Below are 24,147 nucleotides of genomic sequence, written 5' to 3'. Positions count from 1 at the left end.
CTCAGAGGACTGAGGCTGCCCCCCTGGAGGGTCACTTCCTCCATTCACAGTGGTGGCCACATGCCGGGAGCTGGGGAACACTCACAGCCCTCTAAAGCAGGCCCACCCCCACCCTCCCCCGCCCAGCCCAGGAGGAGTCCCCAAGGCCACAGCCCGCACAGGACACAGGTCTGTCCACACTCTGCACTCCCATTCTCCAGAGTCTGGTTTCCTTAATCCCAAACTAGAGAGGTCTGGCCGGGGAATGACACCTCCGCAGGATTCCTCTTTCTCTCTCTCCCTTTTGGGGCCAAAGACCTTGGAGGGTCCCCAAGTCCATCAAAGGGTGGCTCATCTTATGACTCCAAAACAGCCTACACACGAGACTCTACTGCACGTGTCCAGAGTCCTATCTCTGAGTTCCCTCCTATGTCCCTGAAGCAGTCTGGGGACTCAGTAGGGAACAAAGTGAACCCCCCTCTGGATCCCAGGTCCCTCACCTTCGGCCTCTGAGGTCTTGGGACTCTTTACTTGCCCTCTCTTGACCTCTGTTCCCCCACCTATTCCCCTTATATCCATCCATAAAAGTGGGACACCCCCCTCTGTGCGACCAGCCTCACGGGGACTTTGTGAGGATCCCAGACCACACAAAATCACAGAAGTACTTTGAATGACAAATGGCTCTTCAGATTTGAACAGCCATTACTGGTATTTTCTAGGGATAAGGAAACTGAGGCCCAGAATGTTTAAGGAGTTTACGGTGGCATGGGAAGTCCATGGCAGGATGGGACAGGAGCTCAGGCTGGCCAGCTACTCGAGGAGGCCTCTGCACAAGGCCAAGTGGTCCCCTTTGGCCTCAACCCACACATGCTGGGAGCCTGGGCACAAGGAACAGAGAAATTCTGTTTCTAGGAGACCCTCTGATCAGACCTTTCCATGGCCTACAGTTCCTGATGTCAAAATCCTGGCCGTTTGTGGGAGACACCCCTCCTTCCCTGTGGCAGGGAGCTCAGGGACGCCCGCAAAGCACATGATATAATAAATCTTCAGGCACCCTGGCCTGGGACCTCCTCACCTCTTGCTTTCCCTCCGTGTCCTGCAAGCCTCACGGCCTTTGCACATGCTATTTCCTCTGCCGGAAATGATCTTCCCTCCAAGTTTTGCCTGGGTAACCAGTGCTGGTCCTGCAAACTTCCACACGAGCATCACTTCCTCTAGTAACTGTCCCTGACACCTCACCTGGGGTCATTTTCAGTCCCCTGTCCACTTCCCTTCAAGAACTGATCACCACCGATAATGACACATGGTATATAGGGGTCTGCCTGGGGTCAGACACATTTGACTGGGGTCTCTTCCCCCATTAGCCTGAATGCTCTGTGAGGGCAGAGTCTGCCAGTTAGGACCAACCATGTACTCAGGACCGGGCGGATTCCCTGACATACAGGAAGTGCTCAAGAGGTGAGCCAGAGTCAGAGAGGCCTCAATGTCCAGAAACACAAACCTCAGAACCACACGTAAGCAGAGCACATCAAAGACGGGATGCCCAGGGGGGCATGAGAATCTACCTCATGTGTTACCCTCCCGATGGCCACAGGGGTGTATCTCAGGCAGATGGGCACAGGGAGCTCAGAGAGGTACAGGCACCACTCCAGGGTCACACAGTAGGTACAGACTGAGCAGGATGAACTTCCCAGACTCCTAACTCATTTCACTCAGCAGTTGCTCCATCTGTTGACCTTCTCACATGGAATGTTATCAGGCTGGAATTCCTACCTGAGCTCTCATTGAGCAGAGAAGAAAGAGCTCCAGACAGACTGGCCGATGGCCCTTATGAAGAACACACATGAGATGTTTACCTATAAGAAGTATTTTAAAATGAGAGCACGGTGGGCTCTCCTTTCTGTAAAGCTAAAACTTCAATGGGAACAAGAAAATTCAGAAAATATAAGGATTCGAGAAAAGTAGCCGCATAGCTGAGGGCGTAGAGAGGCCAGGCGATCCCCCTACAACCTTTACCAGGCAGAGGAGGGTGAAGATGCATTCGAGGCTGATGGGAATGGTGTGCGCAAAGGCTGCAGGGGGGAACAAAAGGGTTCTGGGGTGCAAAAGGGGTCTAGGTTGGAAACACTTCTTCGAGGATTTTCATCTTCAAGAGAGAACCAGAGAACTTACACTTCCGGCCGTGATGGACTTCCTGGTATGGGGCTAGCCCCCTCCAGATTCAACTCTAAAGCTGGACAAAACACATAAAACAACAGCTTTCAGACTTTGAACAGTAAGTGATGCCGGACCGGGATTCGCGATGGAAGACCTGAAGTGAGATCTCTCCAGGCTCTGCCTGGAGTCCCTTGGACCACAGCACAGGCAAGGAGCCCAGAGGAGGCACTGCAGTCTAGGTGAACAGAGGGGACCGTGATCAGGGTTCAGGGCTTCTGACAGGGCTGGAATTGGCAGGACAGAATAACAAAGAGGAATGAATTAAAAAAAAAATAAATAAATCAAGACCTCCAGAAATGTGCAGAGGGGCCTCATAAAGTGTTTGGCTGGGTGTCAAACTGATCTGTGCAGACGGAACCACTGCGGAGGCTGGCAGGTAACAGCGACTAGCGGGGTGAGAGCCAAGCACGGGTTCAGCGGTCTCATATGAGTAGGCGAGGCTTGAGTTCCCACCTGCCAGAGAAGACACACCTTGTTGAACACACACATTTAGCAGAGACCCAGAAAGGTCGGGCCTTAGAAGGGTTACTCTAACCCTAGAATAAGAACACCCTAACAGTTTTCACACAAGCCTTTGAAGTATGAAACTGATCCGTAAGCAAATTAACTGCCTGCCAGAACAAAATTCAACACTTTTCAAAGGAAGATAACAAAATCTAGATGCTCAACAAACATCACGATGTGCAGCACAGAATAAAAAATTACTTGTGAGGCGAAGCAGGAAAATGTGACTACATACTCAAGAGAAAAATACGAATCAAGAGAAACATACAGAAATGACAGGGATGATGGATTGCAGACAAGGACCTTAAAACAGCTTTCATAAATATGCTCAAAGATTTAAAGGATAATATGAACATAATGAGAAAAGAAATGATATAGAAAGGAAGCAAATAGAAACTGCAGAGATGAAAAATAGGATAGCTGAAATGAAAAAGTCACTTGATGATTTTCCTGATAAAACCAACTGCACACTAGAGAAGAAAAGATCAGTGAACTTGAGACAGGGTACTAGAAACTACCCAAATTGAAGCTTGAAGGGAAAACAGGGATGATAAACTGAACGGACCTTCATCACCAAACAGTTTAACATATATGTAAATAAAGTCTCAACAGCAGAGGAAAGAGAGATTGGGTAATAAGAATATTTGCCGAGGGTCACCTGGGTGGGTCAGTAGTTGAGTTTCTGACTTGATTCATTCAGGCTCAGGTCATGATCCCAGGGTCAGGGGATCGGATCAAGCCCTGTGTTGATCTCCATGCTCAGTGTGGAGACTGCTTAGCATTCTCTTTCTCTCTCTCTTTCTCTGTGCCCCTCTTCCCAATTCATGCTCAATCTCCCTCTAAAATAAAAATTTAAGAAAATATGTTTGCAGAAAATACTGGCTGAAATTTTCCAAATTTGATGAAAAGTATAAACCCACTGATTCAAAAAATTCAGTGAACCCCAAACAGGATAAACACAAAGAAAACCATATGCCATAATCAAATTGAGAAAAAAAAATAAACAACATTAACATGGAGATATATTTAAAAGCATCCAGACAAAAAGACACACTAAACATAGAATCACAATATCTATATTGTGACTACATTGTGACTATAATATCTGACTTCTCCTCAGAAACATAATCCAGAAGATAAAAGAATGACATTTTTAAATGCTGAAAGAAAACCTTCTCAACTTAGAATTTCATATCCAGAGAAAACATCCATTGAAAAAAACAGATAAAATAAAAACATCTTCAAGTAAAAGAATCTTTCCCCAACAGACCTACGATAGAAGAAATGTTAAAAGAAGCTAAGTTCTTTAGGGAATAAGGCAAAATGATTATAGATGGAATTCAGATTTATACAAAGGAAGAAAAAGTACAGGAAGTGGTAAATATGTTTGAAAATATGAAAGTCTTTTTCTCATTTCTTAATTAACAAATAATAGACTGTTTAAACCAAAAAAATTTATTGGGTTTATAACTTATGTAGGCATAGATGTATGGTAAGAACATAAAGGACAGGAGAGTAATAAATGCAAGTATACTCTTATAAGGTTCTTACATTACATGTGATGTTATAAATTAAATTCGTGATAGACTATAGTACATTAAAGATGTGTATTATAAACCGCAGAGTAACCACTAAAGAAAAAGGGGTATAGCTAGAAAGCTAACAAAGGGAACTTTTTTGTAAGTTCTTGATTAATATTAAAGGGGGCAAGAAAAGAAGAAAAAATACATAATAAGAAGAGATGGGACAAACAGAAAAAAATACAAGGCAAAATATACAAAACACAAAAAATATGAAATATAAAATACAGAAATCCAACCCTATCAATATAGAATATTAAATGTAAATGGAGTAAACACTTCATTTAAAAGGCAGGGATTGTCACACTAGAGAAAAGAGAACCAATTATATGTACATACTTCAAATAAAAAGACACAGAAAAATTAAAACAAAAAGATCAAAAGAAATATGCCATGGAAACACTAATTCTAGGCAAGCTGTAGCAGCTATATTAATATCAGATAAAGTAGATTTCAGGACAATAGCTATTAACTGTTAAATAAAGAAATTAAGACATAAAGGTACTGAACAATTTTAAAAGAGTCATCAAAATATAATGATCCTAAGCGTGTGCACCTAAAAACAAAGTTTTAAAACTGACAGAACTAAAGGGAGAAACAGCATATCCACAAAATTAAATATTAAATATTCATTCTACATATTCTACATACATAAATATCTAGTATTTATTAGATATTAAATTCTACAGCTGCAGAATTTAAAGTCTGTCTCTCAGTGCTTGATAGAACAAGCATATTTTTTTTTTTAAAGCCTGAAAAGGTGGGGCGCCTGGGTGGCTTAGTCGGTTAAGCGTCCGACTTTCGCTCAGGTCATGATCTTGCAGTTCGTGGGTTCGAGCCCCGCGTCGGGCTCTGTGCTGACAGCCAGCTCAGAGCCTGGAGCCTGTTTCGGTCTGTGTCTCCCTCTCTCTCTGACCCTCCCCTGCTCACGCTGTCTCTCTCTCTCTCTCCTAGAAATAAATAAAACATTTAAATAAATAAATAAATAAATAAATAAAAGCCTGAAAAGGTGTAGAGATTTGAATATTATTAACCGACATAACCTGACACTACACTCTGGGAATACTCTTCCCATCTCATTGTAAGAGGCCAGTTTTACCCGGATACCCAACTGAGAGCAGGATATTACGAAAAAAGAAACGTACACTACTGGCTGGAATGTAAATGGCATAACCAGTTTGAAAAATAGTTGGGCTCTTTTGTAAAAGTTAAATACCCACGTATCATATGACCCAGCTATTCCACTCCTAGGTATTTACTCAAGATTAATGAAAGCACTTGTCCATACAAGGACATGTACACAAATGTTCACAGAAGCTTTATTTGCATTAGCTCTAAACCAGAAACAACCCAAATGTCTGTCCATAAGCGAATAAAGGAAACTGTGGTATCTGTACCTATGCAATGGAAAACTACTACTCATTAAAGGGAATGAACTACTGATACATGTAACCATAGATGAATCTTAAAACAATCCAGGGAGAGTAAGAGAAGCCAGACCCTCCCCCCACATACAAAAAGGGGGAGGGAAGATGCCGTGTCTGCAATTTGCTAGGAAACGCAAAATAATCTACAGTAACAAAAAACAAGCCAGTGTTTGCCTGGGGATGGGGAAGTGGTGAGTACGGGATTATAAAAAAAGCACAAAAATACTTTCGGGGTGATGGATGTGCTTGTTACCTTAACTGCAGTGATGGTTTTGTGAGTGTACACATAGGTCAAAACTTCTCAAACTGTACACTTTAAATATAGGCACTCTATTGTATAAGAAACTGCCTCAATGTTGTTTAAAAAAACTTCACCAGAAATATTTATTTTCTTGATTATGATCATCATCTTCAAACCACTGATTGAACATGAGGCTCTGCTAAACCTAGGATTATAGCCCCCTATCCTTGAGAAGTCAGTTGTGGGAGTGATATTAAAAACCAGGTGAAATCCTAGGGAGTTTTTAGATAAAAGTGATCAGAATATATGTTCTTGAGAGCAAATATCTTTACAAACTACCCCAGGTCTCCAAGTAATTCAGATGCCTTTCCAAGAAAAAGAAGTTTCCAAGAAGAAAACCACTCTCCAAATAAAGAGGAAACATCCCAACATTTTAAGTTTCTTCAGTTCATTTCAGAGTTGAACTTTCTCATACTCTTAATATGTTTTAATAAAGTATAGGCATGATGGCTTATTTAAGAACAATGACAACAAATCTATCCATGTAATATACTATATTATCAGAATAAAAGATGAGAATCATAGAATCATCTCAACAGGTACAGGAAAAAACATAAAACAGTAATTTGTGACAGAAAAATGTCAGTAAACAAGGAATAAAAGGTAACCTCAACTGATAAATATGGGTATTTATAAAAGCCTACTTCGGCTAATATAATACTTAAGGATGAAAACGATTATCCTTAATGGCAAAAAACTGAACCATATGATTATGAAAAAGGCAGAAATGCTCACTGAAAGTTTTATATTCAACATTGTACTTGAGGATCCTAACCAGTATAGTGAGACAAACAACAACAAAACGCAAAACAACAAAAGATAAATAAAAAGAATACAGACTGGAAAAAAGCAAAGCTATCTTTATTAATAGATGACATCAGCATGTACAAGGAAAATCCTAAGAAACTGATAAAAATGTTATTAGAACTAGTAAGTGAAATCAGTAAAACTGTAGGATACAAATTCAATATACAAAAACTATGTTTTTATGTAACAACAACAAATACTTGAAAAACTAAAATTCATAGTAGCGTATAAAAACACGAAGTACTTAAGAGATAATTTCATGGAATATGTACAGGACCTCTACTCTGAAAAATACAAACTACTGCTGAGAGAAAAAGACCCAAATATATGGAGCGATATACCATATTCATGGACTGGACTTGCCAATATTATGATGATGTCTAGTCTCTCTAAATTGGTCTGAGCAAAGTTCCTAGAATTGACATTCTTTTTTTTTTTTATTTATTTTTTTAATGTTTATTTCTAGGAGAGAGAGAGATAGAGACAGTGTGAGCAGGGGAGGGTCAGAGAGAGAGGGGGTCACAGACTCTGAAACAGGCTCCAGGCTCTGAGCTGGCAGTCAGCACAGAGCCCGACGCCGGGCTCGAACCCACGAACCGCGAGATCACGACCTAAGCAAAAGTCGGACGCTTAACCGACTAAGCCACCCAGGCGCCCCAGAATTGACAAACAGTCTTTAAGAAGAGCAAAGTTGAAAAACTGAGAGTCCCTGAATTTAAGGCTATAAAACTCCAGTAAAAAATACCAGATTAGCATAAACACAGATAAATAAATTGACAGAACAGAAATAAACTCACACATACTATGCATTCAATCGATCGTCAATTCAATGTAATGCAATGGGGAAAGGATAACCAGATATCTGTATGGGATAAAATTAATCTCAACTCCTGCCTTTCATCATTCACAAAAGTTAACTTGAAAAGATGACAGACCTAAATGCAAAGGCTAAAATTTTAAAGCTTATAAAAGATAATTAAGGTGAATATCCTCACAATCTTGACGTAGCTAAGAAATTCTGGGTAGGACCCAGAAAGCACTAGCCATAGAAAAAATTGATAAATTAGACCTTATAAAAATTGAAAACCACTCATCAAAAGATACTGCATGAAAATCAAAAGGCATGCTGAACACCGTGAGAAAATATCCATGGTACATATATCTAATACAAGACCTAGATCTACAATATATAAAGAACGCTTAAAATTTAATAATACAAACAATCCAACCACAAAACAGCCAAAATACTTCACACAATCTTCAGAGTAAAATATACACATGGCCAATATGCAGATGAAAGAGTGCTCAACATCACCAGTCATCAAGAAAATACAAATTAACACCACAATGACCACTACGCCCTCACCAGAATAGCTAGAATTAAATAGCACATCGCCTACAAATTTTGGCAAGAGTGTGGATCAAGTGAACTCCCATATGTGGCTGGTGGGAGCGTAAGATGCTACAGGCATTTTGGAAAATGGTTTGTAAGTTCTTAAAAAGTTAAACACACTCTCCCCTATGACCTAGCAATTTCACTCCTTGGTATTTCATCCAAGAGAAGTCAACACATATAACCCTCCAAAAACCTCCTACAAACACTTTAATAGCAAGTTCATTCAGCATAGCCTAAAATGGGAAACAACTGAAATGAACACGCGAATGGCTGAACGGTAGTATTTTCATACAACAGAATACTGCTCAGCAGTAAAAAAGAAGGAACAGCTAATACAACATGCATGTGTCTTAAAGACATGGTGCTAAGTGAACGCAGCCAGGCACAAGCGAGTATTGTCAGATGGCTCCATTTGTAAGGACTTCTGGAGTGTGTAGATCTTTCTGGATACTCTCGCCAGACCCAGGGGCCTCAAGCCCTAGCCCTGGGTACCACCTGATGAAGCTGTCGAGTCCAGCCCCTAATTCTACATCGAACCCATCAGCACACAAGTCTCTAGATCCAAAGCCCACCGGAGGGGCTGCTTCAGCCTCAGCAAACCAATCTCCTGTTGGATCTAGCCTAAATCTCTCATACCCTCCCACCTCACACACCTAAGCAGGGAGCCCCCTCTGACACCCAGGAGGGAAGCAGGGAAATCAGTGGTATCAGGAGAGTGGAAGGCTGGATGTCCCGCCAGAAGGGCCCTTAGAACCCTTTTCCTTCCAGGCCAAGGGAGAAGGGAGAGATTGAGGACCAGAAACAGGATGGGACCTGCCAAGGTCACACAACCCAGCTGATCAAACCCAGCTGATCAAACCCAGGGCTTCTGAGTCTTCACTTAGCGCCCCTTCCAGCTTTTACCTTTCCCACCACCGAGGGCAAAAAGGGACCTGACCCGTCTAGCTGGCTATTGCCTAGCCTGGGTTAGGCCGTGCACTGGCTCAAACCGAGGCTGTATCACGTGGCACTGGCTCTGGAGTGGGGGTCTCAGGAACCACAGGGTTCGGAGGTGTTTAGAGGTGGGGCCACTGGAGGACTTGGGATGAGTGACGCCCACCCAGAGTCTATGGAGGGAGACTCGGGCTCTCTGGGCTGAAGGGTGGGGCTTTCCCAGCTAACCCGGCTACTGCGGCAAGGTGGCCCGGGTCAGACCTGGACCCCCGGAGACTGCCCCAGGCCAAGCCCACCTGTGCTTTCACCCTCCCCTGGCAAAGCCTCGTGGCTAGCCCACCCCTCCCCTGAACTCCTCCAAGTCCCCAAGCAGAGGAGGTACTCACTGATGGGGGCGTGTAAGGCCACGTGCTCCTGGTAGGGCGTGTAGTACTTGTACTGCTTTCCACAGAATTCACAGGTGTAATTGCCAGTTTCTGTCCAGGGAGAGGAAGGTGTGGGAATGGGCGCCGGACCCCCAGCAGGAAGCAGCAGCATGCTCCGTCCCCTCTCACCACCCCCACCCGCATCCTGGGACCAACTACAATCCCGAGCCCCTGGAGTCAGGCTGCCCAGGTTCAGATCCCAGCTCCTCCATGTCCAGCTGTGTGACCTTGGGCAAATCTCTTAACCTCTCTGTGCCTCAGTTTTCCTATCTGTAAAATGGGGGTAATAATTGGACCACCTTGTAGGATTGCTGTGAGGATTAAATTTATAACGTCAAGTGCTTAGAACAGTACCTGGCACACGCTGTTTCTCCTTCCACACTCCCCCACCACACACCTTGGTGCTCAGGAAATGTGTAGTGACCAGTGCCCACCTCTTGCTCGGCCCCTCTGCAAGCCCTGCCCTCTGCAATGGCCACACTCGGGTCCCCTCGTCTCCAGGACCTGCCCCACCCCCCAAGCATCCCCCCCCTCCCTCCCGGCAGAAGGGGTCACGTCTTCCTCTCAGGTCCCACCAGACTTTGTCTTTACCTCTCTTTTGGCACTGCCTAACTTCTTTCTTCTTAAAAATTTCTGATGTAATATTGTTCACTGGGGGAAAATTATAAAATACTGATAAATACAAATACAAAATTTAAAGAGTATGAGAAATTTCAATCATCTGTCACCCAAGCTGCTGCTGCCCTCTGGGGTGACGCGTGCAACCTTTCCATCCGCCCTGGGGCCCACCCCTCACTCCCGTCTCCTCTGGAGCGGGCTCCTCTCCCTGACATCTGCTGTCTGGCTCCGGTGGGCCTTGAATTAGCCAGCCCTGATCCATATCCTCTTTGTAACCCGGTATAGTCAATCGACAATACTTTGTGGACATCTTGCTGGATCAATAAACATCGATCCCTACTGCATTTATTGGCTGTATAGTTCCCTGTGGACTCTGCAATCTGCTGACCCAGCCACTTACACCAGGGGACGTTCAGATCGTTTTGAAATTTCTTCCCTTACGAAAAGGAAAAAAAAGAATGCTGTGATCCACATCCTTGTAGAAATGTCTGCATATTTGCTCATTATTTTTTCACATCGTTGCAAAGTAAAGATTATTGTGTGTAATCTTTGCTCATTATTTCCTCAGGATAAATTATGGGTATGCATTTTTAAGGCTTTTGATAACTAGAGCACCAACTACGTATCAAAAGGCTGGGCCAATTATCATCCCAATCGGAAAGCTGTGCCTTATAGGGGGAACTCTATGGCACTGCTGGTTTTATTTTCCATTTGTTTGAGTTCCAAGGAAATTGACTATTTTTCATGTTTAATTAACTGTAGTTTTTCTTTCGTGACTTTCCCATTTGAATTTACAGCCAACGTTTCCATAGGCATAGTTACATTTTTTTAATTGCTAAGAACTCCGCATATTAAGGACATCAACATTTTGTTCGATAGGTTACAACTATTTTTTCTCAATTGTTTTTTTTTAATTTTTTAAATTAAATTTTATTTATTTCTAGGAGAGAGAGAGAGAGACAGTGTGAGCAGGGGAGGGTCAGATAGAGAGGGAGTCACAGACTCTGAAACAGGCTCCAGGCTCTGAGCTGGCAGTCAGCACAGAGCCCGATGCGGGGCTCGAACCCACGAACCGCGAGATCATGACCTAAGTGAAAGTCGGATGCTTAACCGACTAAGCCACCCAGGCGCCCCGCAACTGGTTTTTTTTTTTTTTTTTTTTTTTTAAATTCTGTGTATGGTTTTCCTCTCTCAGCACAGATTTAAACTTTTTCATAAATAACTTTTATAACTGACTCACAAACATTTGAAAAGATAGACTATTTGCTATTTATAGGCTTCAAAGTTGTTAGATCGACTGTACTGATTACATTATTCAAGCCCTACATGATTCTATTTGTCCACCTGCTCTATCAAAGACCACAGGGATCAACCTTTCCCTCTGCCATACTCCCAAATTTATTCTGTATATTTAGATGCAATGTTGCCTCCTGCATATACGGCTCTTGAAATCAGAACTGTCCATGTTAACTACCTAACTGACATTACATTGTTTTCTAACACGGTGCTTCTCAAAGGGTGGTCCCTGGGCCAGTCGCACTGGCATCGTCTGGGAAACTGTTAGAAATGCAAATTCTCAAGGCTTATCCAAGACACACTACAAGCAAAATTCTAGGAACGGGATCTAGCCATCTGTGCTTTAACAGAACCCCCTAGAAAACTCTGATGGAGAGAAAAATTTAAGAGCCACTGCTCAAACATCTAATTAGACTGCTGCATTAGTTTGCCGGACATTAATTCTGAATAATGAGTTTCTAGGATCTTCCTTTCTACTTGTCTGCATGTGCCTAAAAACACTTCCCTAAATCTTCTTGGGAAAACCCATTAAAAAGATACTTTGCTAAATGCCCGCCCACAAGGATGAGCAAAACCAGTCATGGCTCCTGCCTTCAGGGAACTTACAGTCTGGAAAAGGAGACAGAAAAAACAAATAATCACACACAAGAAACTTAATACTGCAACCATTAAGAGGGGCTCTTGAAGAAGACCTTTAGAGTGCTATGAAAATCCTTCTAGGGAACTCAATTTAGTTAAGGAAACAAGAGCGAGTTCCCAAAGAAAGATAAAAGATGAGGAATTAACTAAGTGTGTTGCTTATAAACCACCATTTCAAAGTAACCTGAGAATCTTTGTCTTGTAATAAAAGAGATTATGTCATTTGCTTTTACTGCTATAATTGACTTGGTTTTATGTTTTGATTCTTTTTTCTCATGCTCCACCCTTTCTGGTTTGTTTCCTTTGTTTTCAGTTGTTTGATGCATGAAATCCTTTCTCTGCTTTTCCATTATTCTCCGATATTCTATTATTTTCCAGTATTCTCCTTTGTTTTACATAGCATGGAAGATACATGTCTGTTACAGTTAAGTAGAAAACAGTTATTTTCAAGTCTAATACCACTGAGAAAGGTAGTTTAACTCTGTGCTTCTCAAACTTTTGCATGTTTAAGAATCATCTGCAAACATGGTTACACCACAGATTGCTGGGCTCCACCCCAGAGATTCTGAATCCATGGCATGGGGGTGGAGCCTAAGAACTTACATTAGAACATTTTTTTTGTTAATGTTTATTTTTGAGAGAGAGAGAGAGAAAGCACAAGCAGGGGAGGGGTAGAAAGAGAGGGAAACACAGAATCTGAAGCAGGCTCCAGGCTCTGAGCACTCAGCACAGAGCCCAACGCGGGGCTTGAACCCACGAACTGCAAGATCATGATCAGAGCTGAAGTCTGCCACAACCAATTGAGTCACCTGGGCGCCCCGAGAATTTACATTTCTAACAAGCTTCCAGGAGATGTTGCTGCCCCTGGTCTCAGGCCCACATCATGCGAAGGGCTGGCTTAATCTCCTTCTACTCGATCCCTGTGCCTAGTCCTTCCTTCTCATGTTTTTAAAACTCATTTGTAATATTTTACAATGATCTTTGTCTTTTGCATTCAATTTTATAATCAGATTCCAATATTTTAAACTTAACTGCTAGCTTATCTGCTTTGACCATTTACTGTCAGTCTTCCTGAGCTTCACTTCACTCCTCACGATGGACTCTTCAATGTGTTCTATGGCTTAGTTGACTGGAATGTGGTTTTTAAATGTTCTGAAGATGGGTGCATAGGAAAGAGAGCATGTTTTCGAGCCCTTATTTTCTGCTTTACTCATAAATCGTAATCTGTCTAGATACAAAACGCCTAGAGTACCACCTTTCCCCTGCAAAACGTATTCTATTGTCTTCTGGCATTTAGTACCGTCCAGAAGTCTCAGGCAAGTCTCCACTGGATTCATCTTTTAATACCTGGCTTTTCTTATGCCTGGATGCCTGTATCTTTTTTCCTTTTTCCTGCTTCTGTCCCACCGGTACACCACCACTAATGATCTGGAACCGGCTCTCCACGCTCCGTATTTAGCTTGCTTTCCTTTCTCCTGGTTATCCTGATCCATTCAGGTTTCTCCTCCCCATGACGAATTCCACTTCTGCAGATCAAGCCCGCTCTTTTGCTCTTTACTATCTATAAGGTAGGTTCTAATTCTGTGCTTCTCTCCTCTGTTCCTCTGCAGTCCTTCATGCCACTCCTTTCTCTCTGCCTTGTTTTACCCTGCTGCTCTGTGATCACACAACTTCCGGATCCTCTTTCCCAGGGGTCATGCTGTGGGCTGGACTGTGTCCCCCCACCTCCCCCAGTTCAACTGATGATGCCCCCACCCCCACCAGATGATGGTGTTTGGAGACGGGGCCTGTGGGAGGTAATTGGGTTGAGATGAGATCGTGAAGGTGGGGCCCTCTCAACTGGATTAGTGCCCTTATAACAAGAGATGCCAGGGAGCGTGCTTCCACTTATGTCCCATCGTGTGAGGGCACAGAGAGCAGGTGGCCGTCTGCGAGCCAGGAAGAGGGTTCTCCCCAGAAGCCGACCAGGCTGGCACTCTGATCTTGTGGACTTCCAGCTTCCAGAGCCGTGAGAAAATAAATCCGCCGAAGCCATCCAGTCTGGTATTTTGTTGGGACAGCCTGAGGAGACTAAGGTTAAGTCATATTTTCTTATACTCGAGTGTGGCTCTCCAACAGGATTTTCTTCTAGATTTGGTAGTAGGTCATTTTCAGAGGTCTGCTTTTCCTCAGAGTCTCCTAAATTCTGTGCAATTTAGGAGATAGATACACGGTTTGGGGTTTTTTAATTAAAAATTTTTTCAAGTTGCTCTTCCTTATCCACACTTTTAAAAAATCAAGTGAACTACAGATGAATCCAGACTTACTGTTTGTGAGAGACACATGAGTGAACTGTCCTTGACCCTCCCATTGTCATGGTAGTTATGATCACACTGCCATGGCAGCAGTTCTCAGATCTGCAGCTGGAGAGCAGGCTGACACGCAAGGCCCTCTCTCCTTCTAGAAGGACTCCTCTGCTCTGCCATGGCTCCAGCTTCCTCCTTCCTAAGTACCGAATTCTCCAATTTGCTCAGATGATGTGGATACAGAAGGTATACTTCCCAGCATGCACTGCTTCAGGGTTCTTCCCGTTCCCGGACCCACAAAGCTCTCTTCGTGGTGCGGTGTGCCTCTCATGGCTCCTCTCACTCTATGCCTCCTCACTGTTAGACTTCCGTGGCCTGGGCAAAACCAAAGCAGCAGCATCCTCACCTCCTAAGGCAGCTCCTGAGGGGTGATGGGAGATGGCCACGCTATTTTAGCCATCTTCGCTCTATAATGCCAAGCTGGGGGTACGCAGGAGGCTAAACCCAGTTGCCTTGGCTCCACGCACTTCCTAACGGCTTATGGCGTGTGACAGTTCCTCCCAGGTCCTAGCACTGGCTGCCTGTCCAACTCAGTTACTGATCTACAGAACAAGATTCATCTAGTACTGTACCTTCCTGGGTAAGAGGTACCACTTATTTAACGCCTTCCACATATGCGTGAGGGAACACACTAATTCCCATGCAAATATAACCTCATCTCATCGCCATGACAATCCTCAGAGGGGAGTCTGACTGTCATCACCCCATTCTTGAGTTAAAGAGAGCAGAGATTAGGGAAATTATATGAAGCATGTGGGACCTCATGCAGGTACTAAGTGTGGAGCTAGGGTTCAGAGACGGGGTGCTCTAGAGCTCTCACGATTGGCCATCTCTTGACGACATCACTCATTTGTTATGCCCTGAATACAAGCCGGGTGCTGGGCCCAACACTTCCTCCACGCACCCTCCAACAGCCTTACAGGACAGATAGACATTCTTGTCCCCAATTTACAGTTGAGTCAAAGGACACTCAGAAGGGAAATAAGTGGCTAGTAAATTGGTGATGCCAGTATTCAAATGTGGGCCTGATTCTGATTATATTTTTGTAATTATGATGCTGCAGACAGAAGGGCAATACTACCCGGGGACAGGGGCAGTGGGCCGACAGCTGGACCGTGGCCCCAGATCCCCAGGACCATGTCTACACATGTCCGTCATGAACGTGTCTGATTCCCATGTAGGCTTCCCCACGGTTTAACTTACAGCAGTTTCAGTGTTGAGGATTTCCTCATTTTCTGAGAGAAAAAGAAAATATGTCACATGCATGGTAAACACATGACAAGCGCTAGGCTAACCACTTCGCAGATGTGGTACTGCCGTACCTCCCGTTTCCAGGCTGCTTTGAGAGTCACAAGAAAGCAGAGTCACCCTCTACCACAAAGGAGGAAGGCAGGAGAAGTAAGATGGGGACCGGCCCAATGCCTTCCAAGGGTTGGGGCCAAGCTCCCCACTTTGAAGAGTATCTCTACCTTCCTGGCTTTAGCTCCTCGATTTTCCTTGCCTGGGATTTGCTCATCCTTTCAGTTAGTGTGTGTGTGTCTAGTCTGCAAGTTGCCTTAAATCCTTATTGTAGTGAGGCGCAGTCAACAAAGGCCTTTTCTGGCCGGGTGGCGAGCAAGGAAGGGGAAGGCAAATTCCCGAAGGGCTGGACCAGGCCCCTCTCACTCTTGGGACTCTACTCAAGCCATTCTTCTAGAAACAGCCAAAATGGTCTTCCTAAGGTGCAAATCCGATCAAGGCCCTCCCGCACATGGTAAACTCTCTGGCTCATTTCCCTCAGGATGAAGTCTAGATGCCTCCTTCTGGCTTTCAAGGCTCTCTAAGACCTCAACTCAGAACTGATTTGCCTTTCAACTCCCAGAACAGGAGCTGCGCTCCTTCTTCCACCTATAATGCAAGAGTTCATTCCCTACCCTCGTCCAAGCAGAAGCCTCCAGGATTCCCAAGGTTGGCCAGGCACTTCGCCAGCCCCCATGGCTTCCTGTGGTTCAGGTTCACCTACTGCCCCCTCCCTGTACCCAAGGGCAGGGCCACAACCGCCCTGCCCACTGTTATGCCCTCACCACACTCAAGGCTGAGAAAGAGGCAGGTCATGGGTATGACTCCTGCCCTCAGGGGGTACCTGGCTCAAGGACAGTGTCTACCTGTGGCTCCCCTGGACAGCTTCATTTGCTGATGAACCCTTCAGGTGACAAGAGTTCTTTTCTGAGCACCTACTATGTACCAGGCACTGTGCTAACAGGTGATTTACATTCACGATCTCATTTAATCCCCCAACAAACCTTCGGGGAAATGGCATCCTCACTGACGTGTGAGGGGCCGAGGCCCAGGACGGCTAACAGACTACCAGGGCACCAAGCATGTGCTGCTCTCACTGCCCTGACCATGACCCTGTGCTGTTCTGCTGCTCCTCAAAGGCTAAGGTCCTAAGACTGGCCCATTTGACAGGTGGGCAAAGTGAGGTCTAAGGGGAGGTCAGTGGTCACCGGCCAGCACCACTGTTTCAGGATAAGTGATGTCACACCCTCCCAATGGCAAGACCTACCCCTCGGCTAGTCTCCCCACCCAGCCCAGCCCAGCCCCCAACAGAGGCCCGCATACTTGGCCCGATTTTCTGGAATGGTTCCGGGGGTTCCTCCTTCACCTCCTCAGTGGCCACGACACCTTGGTCGAAGGGGTCTGTGGGAGAACACACGGCCCTTAGCGCCCTGGTAACCCGGTCATGGGAGTCCAGCCGGGCACAGGGCGGGGGCAGCCACCAAGGACTTACCTGCCCGATTCTCGGGGGCCCCTTCCACACTAAACACTGCACCCGGGCAGGAGGCAGCAGCCGCAGCAGGAAAGAAGCAAACGGGAGTCCTGTTAGTCTCTGCCCACCGCGCTGCCCAGTGCTCCCAGCCGCTGGGGCCCAGGAGAGCCCGCCCCGGCCAGCGTGCAGGCCCCAGAAAACTGGGGGCCACGGGAGGGCACATCCCCACCAGGACACAGCTTGTGCCCGACGGGCACGGGCCCAACCCGGCGGTGGCACTTTCTGCCCAGCCTGTTTCTGGATTGCCAGCAGACACTCGAGGGGCCAGGGAAGGAGAAAAAAAAGGAAGAGGCCAGTAGGGGAAAAAGAGGCGATGAGAAGGACAAGCCAGAGGGACTGAGTGGCAGGACCTGGTTATAGACCCTGCGACGCGCTGGGGCTGCGGGGCTAAGAGAGGGAGCCCCCCTCCGTCCTTTCTAGGCCCAAGACCCCATATCTAGGATTGGGATTCTAAAAATAAATTACCTAAATTTATTGTTCCAATTTCTAACTCTATAACCGAAGACACTAAAATACCATCATTCATTTTAAAAAACTGGTTTAATTTCATCAGAGCATGTGAATACTCAGTATGAAACCGTAAAATGCATCGATATGCAATTGCTAAAACTCGACGGATTTTGACCTACAAAGCTGGCAATTTCACTTGGGTTCCCCGAATCAGAAGCATGTATGGAGTAGGACGGGGACCTTCTCTCTCCCAGAATCCTCAGGGGTCGGTCACTGCCCTGGTGGTCTGACTGCCACCTGACCTTCCCCTGGGTGGGAGGAGGGAGGGGACTGCCCGTGGGCGGGGTGGGAGCTGGACAGGCGGCCCTGGGGGGCGGTGTGCGGGGGGCTGAAGGTGCTCCTCTTTATCTGCCTCAGCTTCCGGGCAGTGAGGGGCCTCACTCACCATCCACCGCATGCAAGTCCCGGTGCTCTTGGAAGCAGCTGTAGTACTTGTACTTCTTCCCACAGATGTCACACGTGTACCTGAAATTGTCTGCGGGGAACAGAGAAACACACGTAGTCACTGGGACTTCGGTCATTCGGGGTGGGGTTTTCTGGGGCCAGCTCATCGGCCTCAGGACCCAAACAAGGGACTGGCCCAAACTGGCCCCCGCTTGTGGGCCACGGAGAAGCAGTGCCAGGGACGTTAGGGGTCCTTTCCACAGGGAGACTGGAGAGCACTGAAGCCACCTTCGATCCAACCCCCAGCCCCACTCTCTGTGAGCTGAGGCACGAAGGGCCTGGCCCCACCTCCCTTCTTGAGGCTCTGCGCGAGGTGCCACACCAGGCACCTCCTCTGCCTTTCCTTCACTGGTCCTCGTGACTGAGGGGGAAGACGCAAGCCATTTAAAACAATTTTTTAAATGTTTGTTTATTTTTGAGAGAGAGAGACAGAGCATGAGCCGGGGAAGGCCAGACAAAGAGGGAGACACAGAATCGGAAGCAGGCTTCAGGCTCCGAGCTGTCTGCACAGAGCCCAATGCGGGGCTTGAACTCAGAGACCAGGGAGATCATGACCCGAGCCGAAGTCGGACGCTCAGTTGGCCGAGCCACCCAGGCACCCCAAGAAGTAAGCCATTTAACAAACAGGTACACTGAGGTTCAGAAGGCACCTGTCCCAAGCCCCACAGCTAGGGGGGGCCTGTGGTAGGCAGCTTCCCAAAGACCCTGGCCTCCTGGCGTTCACACCCCATGCGATCCCTTCCCCTTGAGTCTGAGCCAGACCTAGTGACTTGTTTCTAATAAAGAGAATGCCATGAAGTGACAGAAAGTCACTTCTGAGATTCGGCTGCCAAAGCCCATAACTTCTGTCTCACTCACGTGGCCCGGCTCTTGCTGGCGGCCATGCTGTAGGCTGCCCCAGAGAGAGAGCCACACAGCCACCCCTGGGGAACAGCTAGCGGGGAGTGTGACGCCTCCAGTCCAACGGCTCGGGAAGGATCCTGCTAACAGCCATGGGCGTGAGTGTGGAAGCAGCTCTTGCCCTGGTTGGTAATCAAGAGGAGACCACAGTCCTGGCCAACACCTCAGGTGCCTCACGAGACCCAGAGCTAGAGGACCCGGTGAAGCCACACTCAAGTCCTCACCACACACACTGAGATAAATCAATGTTCATCTAAGCCATATAGGTGTGCGGCGATGCGGTCCACAGCGGCAGATGATGCGTCCGGGGCCAGGGCTCGGATGCCCGCCTCTATCCAAATCCCAAGGCCGGATTCCCTCAGGCCACTGCCCTCACCACACACCAGCACAGGCTCCTGTGTGTATTCCTTGGGCAGATCTAGCGAGGGTCCATCCACCCCAACTTCCAGCCTACGCCCAGCACAGGGACGGGGAGTGGCTTGCTCTAGGAAAAGCCACGATTTAAACATTCACTCAGCTCCATGCCACAGCGGAGTCAGGGCACAGGGCCTCTGTCTGTCTGGATGAGCTCCTTCTGGACCTTCTGCTCCCCAGCACTCCAACACAGGACTGATGGGACTCCCCTCATCCCGAGGCTGCAATGCCAGGAGACTCCATGGGAAGCTTCTGGTCCTTGCCTGGCTGAACTCAGGGGCACGGATGACACTGGCCATCTTCTTGCCTCTTCCCCCACCTCTCAGACCACACGCATAATCTCCCAGAGTGTCCTGTCATCCGCCACAGAGCCTAAGTGGTCCCCGAGAGAGATGCACACGTCATCAGCATGCACGGCCATTCTGAGGCTGTGGGGACCAGGCATGCCAGGCCCTACCATCTCCGTGCCCACACCTGAACCAGCCAGGCAGTGATGGGGGAGAGCAGGCGGAGAGCGGAGGAGGAGGGACGGCCTGGCCCTGCTCTGCCTCACCTAGACCGCCAGCAATGCCTGACCCCACTTCAGGATTCAGCTCCTGCTCTTTCCCCCCGACCTGAGGGGACAGGAGGGCAGCAATGAGCCGACTCCCATGGCCTCTCCCAGGCCGGCCAGTCTAGGATTCCAAGACTGGCTCGAGCTTTAGTCCAGCCTAGACAATGACCTCGCCCTCATCATGTCCCATCTGGACCACGATGCTCTCAGTGCTGGAGTGCAGGGAGCAGGAGAAGTCAAGGCCATCCAGGGTCTGCTGGTTCCAGATGGGGCCTACCCCCAAAGTTCCTCTCCCATACTGGCCAGTGCCAGTCACCCTCCACAGCTGCCGGCCACATTTGTCTCCCATCTGCTCCCACAGCCCCTCCTACCACCTCCAATATACGGTGAACCCCCACTTCCTGCCACTAAGAAGCGCCTTCGCCCTGCTGTGTTGAATCCCATGCTGCTACCTCTTCTCCATGTGGACGGGGACCACAGAGCAGGGCCCACCTATGGCAGGAGCAGATGACGACAGAAGGGTTATCCCCAAAGGAAGAAAGGCAAAGTGATTTTCTGTCAATAAAACCACACTCTCAGAGCCTCCAAGAGAGCTCAGTGTCTCCAAGAACACACTCTGAAGTCAGGCTGTGTGACTCCAACCTGACTCGGATGCCAGTAAGCACGATTAACGCTGGACACACTCCCTAACCTGTGCGCCTTGGTCTTCTCATCTGCAAAACGGGAATGACAGACAGTTCGTCATTCGATGTGATGAAAAATGAACAAACACGATCCCTAACCGACAATAAGTACTTGGTAAATGCTGCCTAACACTGTTATGGAAAGGGAATCAACAGAACAGACACAACGGAGCTGGACACGGAGCTAAGCTTTAATTTTCTTGGCGAAGATGTGGGTGAGTAGGTATATGCCTCTACTTATGACCGTACAATTTTTCTAACAACTTAATGAAAGACGCATGGACTAGAAGGTGTGAGGCCTGGTTTCTATGCCCGCCTCCACTGCTAACAAGCTGCACGAGTTTTCTCTGGGACTCAGTGTCCTGATCTGCAAAATGGGTAGGCTGGACTTGGTATTCTCGACAGGACGCTTTTGGCTCCAGGACTCCATGGTCAGGCTCCTGTCACGAGGCTGGCGTGTGAGGATGCCAGGCTTTCTAAGCAGGCACTGCTGGCTCGGATCAGGCAAGGGGTGTGGGACTGAGGATAAAATAAAGCACAGTGGCCACGGGGAGAAAACTCTCTAGGGAGGGAGGCCAAAGTAATGGAAGGACTAAAAATACCCCTGGCTACAGAGTCCTCAACAGCCAGTGGGCCTCCGGGAACCACGGAAGCCAGATGGAACACAATGGATCATTGAGGGGCTGCCGGAGAGCCCAGGGGCCCAGAATAGCCAAGGAAGGAAAGATAAATAGAGAAGATCTTTAAACGTGTGGCTGACCACAGGCAGACCATGGGAGCCGGAAGAGAAGGAAGCTTTTGAAGGAGAAGGGAGCCAGCGGTCAGGTCTCGGAGAGGAGGGGCAGGCCTTCACTGCCTCCTGGCCATGGCCTTCAGGCAGGTGTCTGACATACCTGAGCCACAGAATGTCTAGAAAATGGAAGCTTAGCCGCAGCACTGCCTGCCTCTCATGTGATGTGTGAATCCAGAGAAAGAGTGGATGGGAAATGGTTTCTGGACCAGTGCAATTAAGGCCCTGTGTTAGCTCACACACCTCCTCACACTGCTTTGTTTTAGATTTTTGGGGGTCATTTATGTTGACTTACTTATTTTGAGAGAGAGACACAAAGAGCGGCAAGCAGAAGGACAGAGAGGAGAGGGAGAGAGAGAGAATCCTAAGCAGGCTCCGCACTGTCACCGTGGAGCCTGATGCGGGGCTCACACTCACGAACCATAAGAGCATGATCTGAGCCTAAACCCAGAGTTGGAGCCTCAACTGACTGAGCCACCCAAGCACCCCTGGTCATGTTTATTATTTTTAAAAACTTTTTATGGCAGGAGGAACAAGCTGACACTCTGGGCTGCCCTCCCTCTGTTTTGGTGAAAAACTCACTTCCGTAGGTATCTGGCTGTGTTCCAGCTACAGGGCAAAGCTGAGTGGTGGGGACAGAGATGTCTGGCCCGCAAAGTCTAAAATACTATCTGGTCCCTACAAAAGAATCCGCTGACCCCGATGCAGAAACCTGTTCAGCTCTTTCAACCTTCATAAACCAGAAGCACCTGTGCCGTGAGGACCCAGAAACCGCTGCCCACGATGGCTTCCAGCATGAAAGACTTTCCCGATCTTGGACTTTCTCATCCACAGAGGTCAGAGGAAGAGCTCTGTGTCGGGCTTTCACTGACAGCGCCCGCAGGTAAGGATGCGGCCAGGTGTGGCTGTGCGGCTCTCCTCCTCATCGGCCCTTTCCTAGCACTGGGCGCACGACTGGCTTCCGGCGCGGGACCGTTACAGACACTGCTACTAGAACATCCGAGTCTCCGTCATTTGGTGGACGCGGGCACACGGTTCTGCTGGGATGCACCTGGGAGGGGAGCCGCTGCGTTCTGGAGCTCAGGTGTGCTGGTTGGGGAGACGCTCCGCCCCAGCCCACGCTCATCTGCCTTCTTACCAGGCCCGTGGGTTTAGACCCGGGGGCAGGGCGAACAGGGCCTGCGCACAGCGAAGCAGAACACTTTCCTCGGATGGAGACCCTGTGGCACCCCGGGACACCCCTCTGAAGCAGCATGGGCCAAACATCAGCCACGAAGCCCCAGACCCATCCAGGAGTTGGGAGTCAAAAGAACAGAGGAGATGATGTGAACCCTGGGTTCTGCACGCGGGTGCACATGCATGCTTGCCAGTGAAGGGCACCCGAGAAGTCCACGGCAAAGAAACATGTCCCTCTGGGCAGAACCCAAGGTTGCCCCGGGTTAGCCGGCCAGAGAACCCTTTGAGGACAGAAAACTTATCTGCTGCCCCAGGATGCGTGCCATGAACACACTTTGGGAGAGGCTATTCCGAGGCTGCTACAATTTCACTAAGACCCTCTGGCCCAAAGCCTGAACCACAGCAAAGGGTCTCCCAGAAGCCCCTTCGGTCAGCCTTGAGAGACAAGGGCAAGGGGAAAATACTCACTGCCTTGGGAGGCTCCCTCCCCTGAGGTGGCTTCAGTGTCTGTGAGAGAGAAGAGGAGAAGGAAGTGAGTGGACGGGACCCACAGCTGGGGCAGCGCCGAGAGCGAGAGGAGAGAGGGCAGGCGGTGAGCCTACCACCACGGGCCCAGGATGCTCCCTGCCCATTCGGGGTGCAGCGCGCTCAGCCTCACAGCCCTTCCCATGCCCCCTGACCCTGCGCCCTTCCTCCCTGGCACCATCTCTCCTGTCCCCTCAGCTTTCCCATCTTCCTAATGGCGATAGCACCACCCCACTCCCGGGGCTGCCTTGAACAGCTCACCAGACGCCCCTCGAGCCCCTTCCCTGCAGGGTGTGGCGGCCCTGAAGCATCCTGGGAGGAGGCAGGCCCGTGTGGGAGCAGGCAGGGGCGCTGGTGACATGACCTCCTGCCGCCCCTCCCCCCACCAGCCCTGTGCGCTCTCCCAAGGAGGCCTCTCCCCCGCCTCCCCCCCCCCCCCCAGGTCTCCTGCCTATTGCAGAAAGAGGGAGAGGGCTGCAGCTCTGGGGGAGGGGCAAGCTGGGGGGCCCGGGCTCATCCACCAGGGGGCCCAGGAAGAACAGCAGGCAGAGAACGGGGGTGCGGCCTTAGCCCTGCCGTACTCACCTCGGTGTGCCCGTACGTGGGTCTGGAAACAGTTGTAATACTTGTACTTCTTACCACAGATTCCACACTCATAGGACCCTGGAAAACAGAAAAGGGAGGGACAGGTCAGTCAGTGGCCAATGTGCGCAGCCATGAGGCCCCAGGACCCGCAGTGCTGTCCCCGAGTAGCGTGAGCTCTGTGACAAAGGGTCAGGGGTCATCCACCGGGCTGGGTGGTCCCCAGCAGGCAAAGGGGCAGCCAGGACCAGCAGAAACAGCACGGAGCTGGAAGTCAGGAGGCCAGGGTCTTGT

The 24,147-nt window shown here is 48.3% G+C and overlaps 1 protein-coding gene across 1 annotated transcript in view; it reads right to left on the bottom strand.

Annotated features, from left to right (window-relative positions):
- The window catches only part of ZNF618 (zinc finger protein 618), a 176,513-nt gene that overhangs the window by 20,379 nt on the left and 131,987 nt on the right, over nt 1–24,147 (bottom strand). The window contains exons 5-10 of the mRNA XM_039240484.1: nt 23,857–23,934; nt 23,215–23,253; nt 18,172–18,261; nt 17,238–17,273; nt 17,069–17,146; nt 9,531–9,620 (exon numbers count right to left, since the gene is read on the bottom strand). Of these exons, the coding sequence (XP_039096415.1) occupies nt 9,531–9,620; nt 17,069–17,146; nt 17,238–17,273; nt 18,172–18,261; nt 23,215–23,253; nt 23,857–23,934 (411 nt within the window). The remainder of the gene's footprint in view (nt 1–9,530; nt 9,621–17,068; nt 17,147–17,237; nt 17,274–18,171; nt 18,262–23,214; nt 23,254–23,856; nt 23,935–24,147) is intronic.

Source organism: Hyaena hyaena, unplaced genomic scaffold (assembly GCF_003009895.1).
Source record: "Hyaena hyaena isolate Hyena2069 unplaced genomic scaffold, ASM300989v1 scaffold_6, whole genome shotgun sequence".
Taxonomy (NCBI): Eukaryota; Metazoa; Chordata; class Mammalia; order Carnivora; family Hyaenidae; genus Hyaena; species Hyaena hyaena.
The sequence above is the reverse complement of the archived record's forward strand: the minus strand, read 5'-3'. Positions and strand labels throughout refer to the sequence as shown.